The sequence below is a fragment of the Vicia villosa genome, unplaced genomic scaffold (genome assembly GCF_029867415.1).
Source record: "Vicia villosa cultivar HV-30 ecotype Madison, WI unplaced genomic scaffold, Vvil1.0 ctg.003522F_1_1, whole genome shotgun sequence".
NCBI classification, from domain to species: domain Eukaryota; kingdom Viridiplantae; phylum Streptophyta; class Magnoliopsida; order Fabales; family Fabaceae; genus Vicia; species Vicia villosa.
In genome coordinates this window covers 130583-144364 of record NW_026706228.1, presented here as the reverse complement: position 1 = coordinate 144364, position 13782 = coordinate 130583, and the positions used below count along the sequence as shown (strand labels likewise).

Here is a 13782-nt window from a genome sequence, read left to right as displayed (position 1 = left end):
CTTTATTATCCCTAATTTTTGCCTGAACTGTTCATTTTAAAACTACAGTCAGCGGGATGCCCCAATTTTGCCTAAGTCTCCTTAATAGGTTTTGACTTAGCAGGCCCTTGCATTGCTTTCTTTTTCTTTGCGGACATTGACTGCCGGAATTAATGATGACGGGGAACCATCGGTAATTATGTTCAAAGGAACAACTTGGAATAATTAAGTTAACTGAGCAACTACCCTACCCCAGGTTATGTATTAAGGGTTTTATTTTACATGAAGGAAAACTCCTACTTCTTTAGGCTCAAAGGGGTTGACAAGGGATTAACATCCTTATATCTCCGTTATTTAGGAATTGAAACAATGCCTGTACATCGTTAACACGGTCTGTTCGAAAGCGTAGTGTATGAAATTGTGGTATCGTTTTCGTCATTCTCCCTCTAAAGGTGTAAAAATTTTAACTTGAGTTGAATATCACAAATAAGAAGACCGAGTAAAAACGCAGTTTTAAATATAGTGGGAACACTAGGAGTAAATCAAGACAAACGTAAGCAATGCATTAATGATTATTGTAAAGTACACAGCATATGTCGTAAGACTAATGTTTAAACAAACGGAAAGAACTTGCGAATGAAAACAAAACTAATGATCTAAGAAATCCTCCTTCTAGCCACCTATGGTATTAGACTTGCGAGGATCTTCAAACTCAATGAGCCCTTCTTCAATCAAATCTTGGATCTTGTGCTTCAATGGCCCACAATCCTCTGTATCATGGCCAGGACTATCTGAATGATAAGCGCACCTAGCATGATGCTTGTACCCAGGAGCGGGGTTAGCTGGGGCTGAGTATGGAGGCAGCAGAGTTACCAGGTTCTGGCTGAGCAGACGTTGCAAAGCTTGAGACAATGGCATGTACAACGGAGTGAATGATCGTTTTGGCTTGGACCTCCAGGTGCGTTGGCCACCCTGTTGCTTTTGCTGATCCATTGATCTCTTCTGCTGAAATCTTGTTGGATAATATGGTCGGGATGTTAGGTTTTCCTTCCCAATGGTCCCTTGTTCTGGAGATAGAAGAGGAATCTTCTCTTAATGTCATGAAAATGATGTGTATGCCATGCATGATATGTATGATATCTTTTTTTCTTTCTTTTTGAATAAAATATGATGCAAGAATGCCCATGATGTATGATGAATGGAAAAATAAATAATAAAAAAAATGATCAACACATATATATACATATAGCACATAATCACATAAGTTCATAGGTTCCCCAGCAGAGTCGCCAGCTGTAGCAACCTGCCTAAAAATTTATAGCTTAGAGAGTCGCCACCTATTCTGAAGGGCGAATAGGAAACCCTACGCAGTATAGAGATCAGGGTAAGATACTATATTCAGGTCGAGGGAAGGTGTTAGGCACCCTCAACCCTTTCCTATTGGCTTTGAATATAAGGTGAAGGTTTATGGCTAAAATATTGAGTAGGGGAAAATTGAGATTTTAGGGAAGGGGACTCGCCTTGGTTATCCAAGTGCTTACGTATCTCCTTAGGGAGAATCAGAGTCAACGTAGTTCGGGGTACGGGTTGTACGCCCTTAAGATTTGAAATTTGATTGAATGTGAATTTAGAGGCTTTTGAATGGCCTATGTAGTTTTGAATGAGGATGAAAATCCGTAGTTTGATATTGAAGTTTTGAAAGGCTTGAAAAGTGTTTTGAGGTTTGGGCGTACAACCCTGATTTTAATTTGTACTATTAATCGCGATGATCAATAGGTTTGATCACCATAATTAACAGATTAATAAAAGCATTGCTAATTATCCTAATCGATTGATTCGATTATCACCGTTAGCAAATTGATGTGTTATTTAATTTTATCGTTATCCCTCATAATCAATAGCTTTGATTACAAATAATAACGAATTGATAAAGGAATGCTAATCATCGTAACCAATGGATTTGGTTAAAACCATTTAGCAAAATAAGTTTATTTATCTTAATTTATATTTAATTATTTAAAGGATTGATTATTACCCATCGCGACCAATAGATTTAGTCGAAACGAATAACAAATTAAATCCTATTATTTTGGCTAGAAAACTAATGGGATCGAACAAACCTTAATGCCTTTATAGCAATTTTCTAGGGTTTTGTGATTTATAATTAATATGATTAAATAAAATTAAATCGAATAATCGAAAGAGTCGGGAAAACTATCCTAACCCTAATTATAGACCTAATCCTAGTTTATAAATATTCTAATTAAATTATATAAATTAATTAAACTAAATAATTATTATTTAACCTAAATAACTTAAATAAATAAAAAGAAAAAACCTGGCAGTTATCCTGTGTTGTGGCTTCTTGAAGTTCCATGGTAGACTCGCGCCTTTGTGTACATTAGATCAGGACTGTAGGAGATCTGATGGTGGTGATTGAGTGTGCGGCGTAGGTGCATGTGAAGCAGCAGCGTGCTGGATTATCAGGGAACAATTTAGTAAAACAAATGTCTAGAGTGGGGTGCGAGCCCCTGCACCATGCCTTGCAAATACTCACTCTTGCCAATTGTACCAGAATTGTTAGTCATTTATTTTATGCACAGAAAATATTATATATAAAAATCCAATGAATTAATGAGACAGTCAAACAAATATCAGCATGGGACCCAGTGTGTTATGAACACCCAATCGTGGTTAGAGAGAGGAGGCTGGAATTTTGACCAGCCAACCAATGGCCTCCACGCGTGAGAAGACGGAGAGAGAACATGAAAACCTTTTGGCCTTCCAATAACATCACGACACACGTCCATGCGCTGACTTCAAAGCCTCTATTTACTGTTCACCTTCTTCAACCTTGATACCTACGCAAATACCTGCGGATTCTCTTGGGGTTTTTGCTGCGGATTTTATTACCATCTCCGTACCAGAATTTTAGCATTTCAAAACCTGCAAAAACACGCGGATTCAAACAGAAAAGAGACCCAGGTAGACTGATTCGACTGCTGCGAATCCAACGGCGTGGTCGTTTTGGCCTGAATCGGTCTAAAAAGCATGATACGAGAAAGAAGATTCTCGAGCCCTAGCCATGGCAGCATGCGTTATGGGCTTCTAAACTTCGCTTCAATGGTACAGGCCTGTCCTAAACATCATCATAAACTCATATGCACGGTTAGATTTCATTTAAACATATAAATACATTGAAAACGAAAATTGAACATGAAAGGTAGTGAAGAACGTGAGGGGAGAGTTCTGGGCAGCATGGGGCACATGTAAGGGTTACTGAGCACTTTCTTTTACCTCTGGAACATGATAGGGTACTTGGAAGACCTTGAGGAAGGCTATAAACCCCCACCCGAAATTGCAAGTTTTATTACATGACTTTTGGAATACAAACCCTAATCCTTGGCCTTTCCTCCCCCCCTCTCGTGGCTGCCCTCTTTTCTTATATATATGTGAGAGTATTTTAGGGTTATTAAACTTGATTGGCAAGGGAAAATAATGGAAGAGATTTGATTCTTTCTTTCATCAAATGTTTCCAAATATGGCTAATTCTCCTCTTCATCTATTTTCTCACGTGTAATATCAATTTGGAACCAATTTGGATCTTAAGAATTAATCATATGATTTTCCAACTTTAAATCATGATTTTATTTATTTATTTTTGTATTTAAATGACTAAATCCAAAATTAAATTAATTTAAATCCCAAAATAATTGGAAATTGGTTTATGGGCTTTCAATGAACTTAATATCACATGGATAACTCAATTTTAGAAGCCCAATACTCAAAGATGTGCAAATAGTCAATTAAGGTTGCAAAACACTTCATGAATTTTACCCAACTTGTGCGCCTCGTATCTCATTCAATTTTAATTGTATGAATACATTTTAGGACTTTTTAGAAAGCTAAAGGAGTCCTCTAAATGACCTTTTTGGTTTCGTCTTGATTGAACCTTCCGTTCTCCAGTTATGAGTCTTGACCTAAAAGGTGTTTTTTCGTTGACTTTTCAGAAGACCTATAATGTTTTTGTCCATACCTCCCAAATGGTGCATTTCTTGATTTTGGGCCCAACATCAAAGTTGTAGAGAATGAAATTTCCTTGAGAGTAGGCTCTGGTTGGGGAATTTCTGACACACCATGCGAGAGTTATGACCGGTCAAAGTTGCGTTGACTTTCTCCTTTTTAAAAACCCTAATTCGAACCTTTCATTAGAAGAGAGTGACTTGAGTTTAACCATTGAGCCTCGAGGCATTGGAGATGAAAAGAGGAAGGCATATTTTGAGAGAGAGAGAGAGAGAGAGAGAGATAGAGAGAGAGAGAGAGAGTAGAAGAGATTTCTTTATGAATTGATAAATGAAAACTCTAACGTGAGATAGTTACAAAGTGGTATTTATAATAGAGTGGCAGTGATACTGCAATCTAAGTTAACTATGATATAACTAATTTTATAGTTATACTCTAATATTTCTCCTTCAAATGGTGTTGTCTGTTTTGGGGAGCCTGTTTGAAACAGCTGCTTTGTTAAGCACCTTTAGATGATCTCCGAGAACAAGAAACCTCTGAGCAGAAAGAGGCTTAATGAGAATGTCAGCACTCTGAAATTCTGCAGAGATATGCTTGACATAAAAGGTATTGTTTAAAACCTTCTCCCTGAGAAAGAAGATATCCAGCTCTATATGTTTTATCTTAGCATGGAGGACTGGGTTATGAGACAAAGACAAGGTGCTTAGATTATCACAGTATAGAGTGGGAGCCACAGTCTGAACATGTAATTCGGCTAAGAGGGATTGAATCAAGGAACCTTGGAAGTTGTACTGGCCATGCTTCTGTATTCAGCGTCTGTGCTTGACCTAGCTACTAGAGTTTGTTTCTTAGACCACTAAGAGACAAGATTAGGACCCGGAAAAATACATGATCCTGATGTGGATTTCCTGTCACCAGGATCTGATCCCTAGTCACCATCAGAAAAAGCAATGATGGACATAGGTTTGAGGGAATTGGCTGGTAGAAAATGGAGTCTATAATGAAGAATGCCTCTGAGGTATCTCAATATCCTCTTTACAGCAACCCAATGGCTTTGCATAGGCTGAGACAAAAACTGACAGAATTTGTTAACTACAAAGCTGATTTCAAGCCTTGTGATGGTAGCATATTGTAGTGCACCTACTACAGATCTGTAATAAGTAGGATCAGGCAAGTAGTCAGACCCCAGTTTGATCAATTTGAGATTTGAAACCATAGGAGTAGATAAGCTTTTTGATTCACTCATGTTAGTTTTGGTTATGAGATCCTTAATGTATTTTGATTGAGAGAGAAAGAGGGATCCATCAGTGAGATGTTCAACTTCAATGCCCATAAAATAGTGCAAGTCGCTTAACTGTTTAAGGGAGAATTGAGCATTAAGTTGATTGACTAGTTGTTGAATATGTGATGGAGAGTTACCTGTGACTATAATGTCATCTACATAGACTAACATAAAGATAGAATATGTACGGGTTGTTAGTGTAAGCAAGGATGGATCACACTTGCCGGTAACAAACCCAAGGCCATGAAGTGCAGCAGTGAGCCTGTCAAACCAGGCTCTTGGGGCTGTTTTAAGCCATAAATTTCTTTGTTGAGTCTACACACAAGACTAGGATCAAAGGTTTGAAAACCAGGGGGTTGTTGCATGTAGACCTCTTCTGTCAAAATGAAATTTAAAAAGGCATCGTTGACATCTAATTGGGTTAACTGCCACTTTCTAGAGATAGCAAGAGTAAGTATAGTCCTGAGTGTGACTAGTTTAACAACAGGGAAAAAGTTTCCTAAAAGTCAAAACCATGGTCTTGGTGAATGCCTTTACCTACCAACCTAGCTTTGTACTTTATAAGAGTATCATCAGGATTTTGCTTAATCCTAAAGACCCATTTGCACCCAATGACTCTTCTATTGGGAGGCAATTTAGTAAGAGACCATGTTTGATTCTTTAGCAAGGGTGTGTGCAGCCAGTTAGGATCCTTGAGAGCAGTTTTGTAAGAAGAGGGTTCTAGTTCTGTGAGCAAGAGTGTGGGATGGAGTCCTAGCTGCATAATACCATCCTTAGCCCTAGTTACCATAGGGTGGGTGTTAGCAGGATAAGGAGGGATTATAGGAGAATGAGGGGCAGTAGTGGGAAATGAAAAAGAGACAGTAGAGGATGAATGTTGAGAATGATGAGAGGGATTAACTGCTGATGTGGGAGATGCAGGATGAGATGAGCATGCACAAAGTTGAGGGGCGTCAGAGGATAGTTGCTCCGGAATAGAGGCTGCAAATGAAATGTCTGCAGGGGTCCTTGAGGTGGCAGTAGTTGACGTGGGAGAGGGAATGTGACAGGTGCAGAGGGTAAGGAAGAATTAGAGAAACTAAGAGGGACTGGCACCTGGCAGCTTTGAGAGGAGGTGAAAGCAGCAGGCTTGGCTGGAAATAAGTATGGATATGAATATCTTATTTCATTAAACAAGACATCCTTGGAGATAAAGAGTCTCCCATCAGCGGCTAGACACTTATACCCCTTATGCTAAGTAGAATACCCCAAAAATAAGCACTCTTTAGAGTGATAAGAGAATTTGTTGGAGTTATAAGGTCTAAGATGTGGATAACAAGCACACCCAAATATTTTAAGGAATCTGTAGTCAGGTTCAGAATGGTACAAAACTTTGTAAGGGGAATCCATACCTAAAACAGTGGTTGGCATCCTATTAATGAAATAGGTTGCAGCCAAAAAGGCATGATCCCAAAACTTCAAAGGAAGACAAGCATGTGCTAGAAATGTGAGCCATGTCTCAACTACATGCTTGTGTTTTCTTTCCACAGATCTGTTTTGATGATGGGTGTGAGGACAAGTAAACTTGTGAATAGTGCCTTATTTAGTAAGTAAGGAAGTAAGTGGTCGAAACTCATCTCCTCCATCTGTTTGTACCATCTTTACTGTACAATGGAATTAAGTTTGCACATATGCTATAAAATTAGTAAACACTGCAGTAACATGAGATTTAAGTTTGAGTAGAAAAATCCATGTGGATCTAGTGTGTGCATCAACCAGTGTCAGCATATACTTGAAGCCAGAGGCGGAAAGCATTGGAGCAAGACCCCAAACATCAGCAAAGATAAGGTCAAAAGGTGCATTATATATGATATTTTAAGAAGTAGAGGGTAGTCTATGTACTTTACCCAAATAGCATGCAACACAAAAATCCAATTTAGATTTCTGAGGAACTAGAAGTTTGCATTTGATTAAGATAGACCTAAGAGCCTCATGATGAGGGTGTCCTAGTCTTCTATGCCACTGCTCATATTGAGAAGGACCTAAGCTAGTGGCGGGCTTATTTGTACTCAAATTGAAATTGCTTGAATGAGAATCATTGCTAGTGAGTGTGTGAACAACAGGTGTTTTATTCTTATGAGAAAGTAAAGAGAGAGCCTGCAGATATCCAAAGGAATATAGTCCATCTTTGCCAAGAGCCCCTTGGAGAAGCACCTCTGAAGTATCCTGAGATTTCACAAGGCAGATGTTAGGATGGAACTAAAAATACACTTTATTATCCTTTGCAAATTAACTGGCAGAGATAAGATTCTTATTAATATTAGGAACTAGCAATAGATTCTTCAATGTGAGTGTAATGTGTGGTTTGTGTGGTAAGTAAAAGGATGTGTTGCCAATGGATGTGATGGACAAACCTTGACCATTACCAAGGATCACTTGGTCTGAACCTGAAGTAGAGATATTGTCTAGAAAACTCTCTGCAGAGTGTGTGACATGGTGAGTAGCACCTGAGTCTGGATGCCAAGAAGAAGAGACGGATGGACTTGTGCCTGTATTTGAGCTAGTAACATAGGCTTGAGCTTGTTTATCTGGCCTGACACCAGTAGCAGGTGCACGCCACTAAACAAACTAGGGTGGATACCACTAGTTAGGAGCTTGTTGTGAATGAGCACCTTGATACCAAGGAGAAGCCATAGGCACCATAGGTGAACGCCAATGATTACCAGTAGAAGGATGAACAGTAAGTCTGTAGTAGCAGACTTTAGCATCATGACCTATTTTAGCACTAATTTGGCACTGCACACGATTTCTACCACCATTGCGACCTCCTCCCCTAGACTGAGAGAAACGGCCACCATGACCACCACTGATTCTGACCGGTTTCATTGGGTCAATGCCCTCCTAATGTATGTGATTTTGCACCAAATTGGGTTACTGATTATTGTGTTATTTATTTTTTGATTTTATTGTGTCAGTTACGCATTATATTTTTCATACACATTGTTACAACATTTGTGTTTGACATCTTGTCATCCGAAGAACATAATTTCACATATTCTAATCTATTATAAGTTACTTGATGAATATCATCAACCACTTTTTTACAGCCTGACTCGAAAATGACATTTGTAAACTCCATTATCATAGTCCACTATAGCGTAATATACAAAATTCTAAACTTCACACTCTACTACTTGAAGATTCATGTGACACCAATATGTTTTAGCCATAACAAAATAACCAATATCATCTCGCACACGGATTCCAATACACGAGCAAGCTTGTTGTTGAAACGTGGCACCATTTACATTACATTTGAAAGAACCGGAGGGGGAGGTTTCAAATTAATACTTGATGGAGGATTTAACCCGGTTTGAGTCATTTGATTTTTTTTAGCATGTCTCCATAAGCTAAGCATATTTGTTGCTCAAATAATGACACATTTAACGGAATCATATTTGTCATCTCAAATCTTTATATTCCTTTTTTTTACAAATACTCCATGTTATCATAGAAAACATGGAAATTTTATCATCATTAAAATGACTTAAAAACTGCACACAAAGAAACATCTTAAAAGTCATCGGCTAAGAGCATTAGGTTATATAAAGGAAACCAAAGAGAAACTTTCTTCCAGCATCATACACTATCAGGGTAAACAATGAAAATATGCTATAAGTTCTTAGTATCTCGGCCACAATACACGCAAGTTGGAGTACAAACTATGCCTTTTGTTAGAAGATTCTCTTATTGTGGGAGGCATTTCCTTCCTAGTCTCCACAATTTATTTTTTTTACTTTTGGTAAGGTAAATAGTTTCCACAAACGTTCCCAATTACTTGTGGACTTTTAAATCATCTTTATTGACTAAACACTCTGCGCACACTCTATATCCATTTCTGACACTACAATCATATGTGCTATCAAACCTCCATATAATTTCATCTAGCTTATTTAATCTCAAAAAAGAGATCTTTAAAATTTTATTCACATATCTATGAACAGGGAGAGTTATAATAATTGGTTCATTCCAATTACCTATAATGATATTTATAGGTTGATTTACTACTATATAATGAAAACAAGTAGGATGGGGTGTGTGAACCTGATAACTACCCTCACCATGAAACCAAGCATCTAACTAATTGTTAATAGAATAGTTGTCCCAAATCTTCCAATGATGTCCTTCCTTAAACATTATCTGGGAAATCCTTATAGTATGCTAAATATATCTTGGATTATGACCAAAAATCAAACCTAAGAATTACTACCCTTGAGGAAAATATTTTCCTTTAAAGACTCGAGAAACCATAGAATATGGGTTGATAAGAGTTTCCGATCTAGATTACCAAAGGGAAATTTACTGTATATCCTCTCTTTTCATCCTTCATTTTCCTTCAACTAAAACAAGTGTAATAGAATAAATAAATTAATAAAATATAATAAAAGTAAGAGGAGAGAAAATGTAAAAAAGAGATAGAGATAAAATTATGAATGAGATTGTTTGAGAGAAGAAATTGAAGAAGAGAATTCAAGTCTAAAATATATCTTTTTTAACATATAAATTCGTAAACTATAAGACATAAGTTATAAATTTAAAATATGACATTGTTAATCAGAGCTTATATATGGTGTGCACGGGAATGGATTCCCTCGAGTGTGAATTTCAATGGGGATGGTGTAGTGAACATCTACATCTTTGAAATTGGATTGGTTTATCCCTTAATGTGGCTATTGATAACACTTAGCATTTCCACAATGCTTTCAAGTTTTGATACAAGATTGAATGCTCATTTGTAAACTTTGTCCATGGTAACAATCATTTGTGTTTTTACACAAATTGGATGGATAGGAACGATTTCATTTTTATAGTGCTCAAATAACTCTCCATGTTGCCAAGATAAAGATAAGTATTGCCCTTTCCATGAGTGTCAGTCTAGTAGATGGTTACATGACCCATTCTACACATGATCATCAGATTTTACATAGATTTCAAGTCAAGTCTCGCCTTTGGCTTTCTAATACATGAATATTCGTCTTTCAAATTTATTTATTGACTAGTAATTTGTCTAAAAATGATTATTAAATAGTTTTGAGTAAATTGAATATCTTCTATGCACAGTAAGAGAGATTAATCTCTTAAGTCATATAGAACCATAATGATTTGCAAAGTTCTCCTTGAATAGTGTAATGGTGTTGAATGTTTTTTATATTTGCGATGTTTAGATCTATTCTTTCTACACCTTGTGATAAGTAGAAATCTACCATTTATATAGGATAAATTATTTTATGTCTAATAAATATTAAGCAAAGATTAATCACTCTTAGAATATAGTAGATACTTTGTAATTATATTTATAACATTGTTACATACACAGGACAAACAATTTTTGCTTTATAAAAACATCAAAGTTTAAAGTAAAGATGAGTATCATCACTTTATGTTAACTCATTCTAAAGTGAGAGATTCACATGTATCTCATCCATTAAAAAAGTAAGTGTTAGATAAAGTGATAACAAAATTAATCCGACAATCCTCTAGAATAAATAGTTGTTGCAATTTTGTATGTGTTTTAAGCGTTAAGAATAACAAATTTGATTTATACTCATAAAAATTATTGTTGCCGCATAAAATATTACATATGTTAACTAAATTATTTATAATTCTAAAAAAATATTAATAAATGAATCACATTTATTTAGTTTGAGATATACAAAGACTAAAGTCTGCATGAATGACATGGGCACATGACACCCAAATATACCATATACATTGAATAAAATTATGTAAATACATTATTATCATACATAAATAACAATGAAAAATGCAGATAAAATCATATACATTCAATAAAAATTAAATGCATTCAATAAAATTTAAGACATTTTAAAAAAATATATCCGGCATAAATCTAGGGGTTTGATTGTGAGTATATCTTATATGAGATTATGGCAACCTAAACGTGAATCACTATATTTTCACCTATCATCAATTTTGAGATGAAAAAGTGAGGCGAGCATCGCAAAACCAAGAATATTTTAGTAAAGTTTCAACAAAAATTAGTGTTGAATATTAATTAGCTTTTATTTGTTTGAAACTAAAATTAAACTTTTTTAATTCTCTTCTCCTCTTTGCAAATTGCAACAAACAACCATCACCACCTTCACAAACCCCAAGCATTGTCACCTTCACAAACCCCAACCATTGTCACCTAACTCCAGTTCTCATTTCTTTGGTTCGGTTTCGTTAACCTTTTCATTTAATTATCTGATTTATTTTTCTGTATAGCAATAAAATTTCATCACCTTATCATAAATTTTTTTCTTCAGAATAACAAAGAAGAAGATGGGAGAGGGAGAAAAATTTCAGTTGGGGACTATCGGTGCGTTGAGTCTATCGGTGGTTTCATCTGTGTCCATTGTCATTTGTAACAAGGCGTTGATGAGTTCACTACATTTTATTTTCGGTAAGTTTGTTAAGGTTTTGATTGTTTCAAAATGTTGATAAAATACCAAATGATTTTTTGTGGATTCTCATGCTACAGCTACAACTTTGACAAGTTGGCATCTTCTTGTTACATTTTGTTCTCTTCATGTGGCACTAAAAATGAGACTTTTTGAGCACAAGCCGTTTGATCAAAAAGCTGTGATGGGATTTGGAATTCTCAATGGAACTTCAATTGGACTTTTGAATTTGAGCTTGGGTTTCAATTCTGTTGGCTTCTATCAGGTGATTTTTTTTAAGTCTTTATCGTGTTCAAGAATTTTTTTTCTCAAGGTTTTATGAATAAACTTTATTTCATATGCATTTAGATGACAAAGCTAGCAATAATTCCATGTACCATTCTTCTGGAGATCCTTTTCCTTGGCAAAAAATTCAGGTCTTATTTATCCTTAAATCATTTCTATATTGGTTCATCACATTCGTCATTTGTTAATGTTTCAAGGCATCTAATAGTTCTTTATGTTTCTATATCTGCAGTAGAAGAATACAATTTTCCCTTGCAATTCTTCTTTTCGGTGTTGGAATTGCAACCGTTACGGATTTGCAGCTTAATGCACTAGGATCTTTCCTATCTTTTCTAGCAGTGATAACAACTTGTGTTGCTCAAATTGTATCCTTTTAAGTTCATTAGAAAAAATGATTATTTTTAGAATTTTTCATTTGTGTGTTTATTATAATATCTTGTTAAGATCTTAACAAGCACATTTCAGATGACAAATACGATCCAGAAAAAGTTTAAAGTTTCTTCTACTCAACTTTTATACCAAACATGTCCTTATCAAGCAGCAACCTTGTTGATAATCGGGCCATATTTGGATAAAGTTCTCACTGACCTAAATGTTTTTTATTTCAAGTACACTACACAAGTCACGGTGAGATTAAAATAACTCCTCATGTGTTATTTATTGTTGAAATCAAAATCCTCCAATTTACTAATGAATTTTTTGCTTTTTTATTTTATGTATTGCAGTTTGTCATTGTTCTCTCATGCCTTATTTCTATCTCAGTAAACTTTAGTACATTTCTTGTAATTGGAAAGACATCTCCAGTCACTTATCAGGTTCTTGGACATCTTAAGACATGTCTTGTATTAGCTTTTGGCTACATTATTGTTCGTGACCCTTTTAGTTGGAGGAACATACTGGGAATTTTGGTGGCCATGGTTGGGATGCTTTTATATTCGTACTCTAGCATTCTTGAGAATCAACAAAAAGCAGCTGAAACTGCATTACAAGCATCACAGGTTTGTTCGTATTCACTTGCTTTTTTTATTGGTTATTCAATATGAGAAATTAGTTTATGATTTCTTTTTATATGAAATTTGTAGGCAAGAGAAGATGAATTGGATCCTCTCATTAATGTGGAAAATGGAAGTGCAATATTAAACAAAAGGCCCCTTGTTTGGAACAAAGAAAAAGACTAGTTGTGTATGAATATTTACAATGGCTTATGAGAATAGTATATCAAATTATAAAGAAATTTTATCCTTAGTTAGAAAGTTTGTAAAACTCAAATGTTAAGTGGGTGAATTGATTCAATCCGTACTATTAATTTAGCATTATGTGCATTGGTAGCCAACCAATAACATACTAGTAGGGGAAAGAAATCTTAGATATTGTCTAAGTTTGAGCCAACAAAATTGGATATTTTTCACATTATATTACATATATAAAAACATTTCAAAATTTTATTTATTGAATTATTGAATAATCATGTATTGAGATTGTAGCATGAGCATTTCAAAATTACGCTCTCTTTATTTTGATATTAGCATGAGTTCACAAACCCTTAGACAACTTTTCTATGTATTATATGTAAAAATTAACAATTAGAGTTTGAAGTACTTGTACTTTTGTGAAATTAGTAAATGCATCTCTTTATTTGAAAAGTATAAAATTTCTAGAAATGCCACTTATTAAAGACTTTGAATATAGTGTGCATGTCTTGAGATAATATTTTTCTCATAGTAAGTTCAAGGTGTTTACGAACGTGGAACTTATATAAGGAGGAGATTA

The 13782-nt window shown here is 35.4% G+C and overlaps 1 protein-coding gene across 1 annotated transcript; it reads left to right on the top strand.

Annotated features, from left to right (window-relative positions):
- Positions 1 to 11374: 11374 nt before the first annotated feature.
- LOC131641138 (UDP-xylose transporter 3-like) lies at positions 11375 to 13466 on the top strand. The gene is made up of 8 exons (XM_058911452.1): positions 11375 to 11498; positions 11593 to 11729; positions 11808 to 11992; positions 12076 to 12143; positions 12245 to 12377; positions 12478 to 12639; positions 12738 to 13010; positions 13095 to 13466. The coding sequence occupies exons 2-8, from the start codon at positions 11609 to 11611 to the stop codon at positions 13188 to 13190; spliced, it is 1038 nt and encodes a 345-aa protein (XP_058767435.1). The 5' UTR covers positions 11375 to 11498; positions 11593 to 11608; the 3' UTR covers positions 13191 to 13466.
- The last annotated feature ends 316 nt before the right edge of the window (positions 13467 to 13782 follow it).

What these genes read in the sequence shown, in the direction of transcription:
- LOC131641138 (XM_058911452.1), top strand. Translation starts at nt 11,609, where the DNA reads ATGGGAGAGGGAGAAAAATTTCAGTTGGGGACTATCGGTGCGTTGAGT. An exon ending in CAACTTGTGTTGCTCAAATT is followed by an intron (nt 12,378 to 12,477) that starts GTATCCTTTTAA and finishes AGCACATTTCAG; the next exon opens with ATGACAAATACGATCCAGAA. An exon ending in AGTACACTACACAAGTCACG is followed by an intron (nt 12,640 to 12,737) that starts GTGAGATTAAAA and finishes TATGTATTGCAG; the next exon opens with TTTGTCATTGTTCTCTCATG.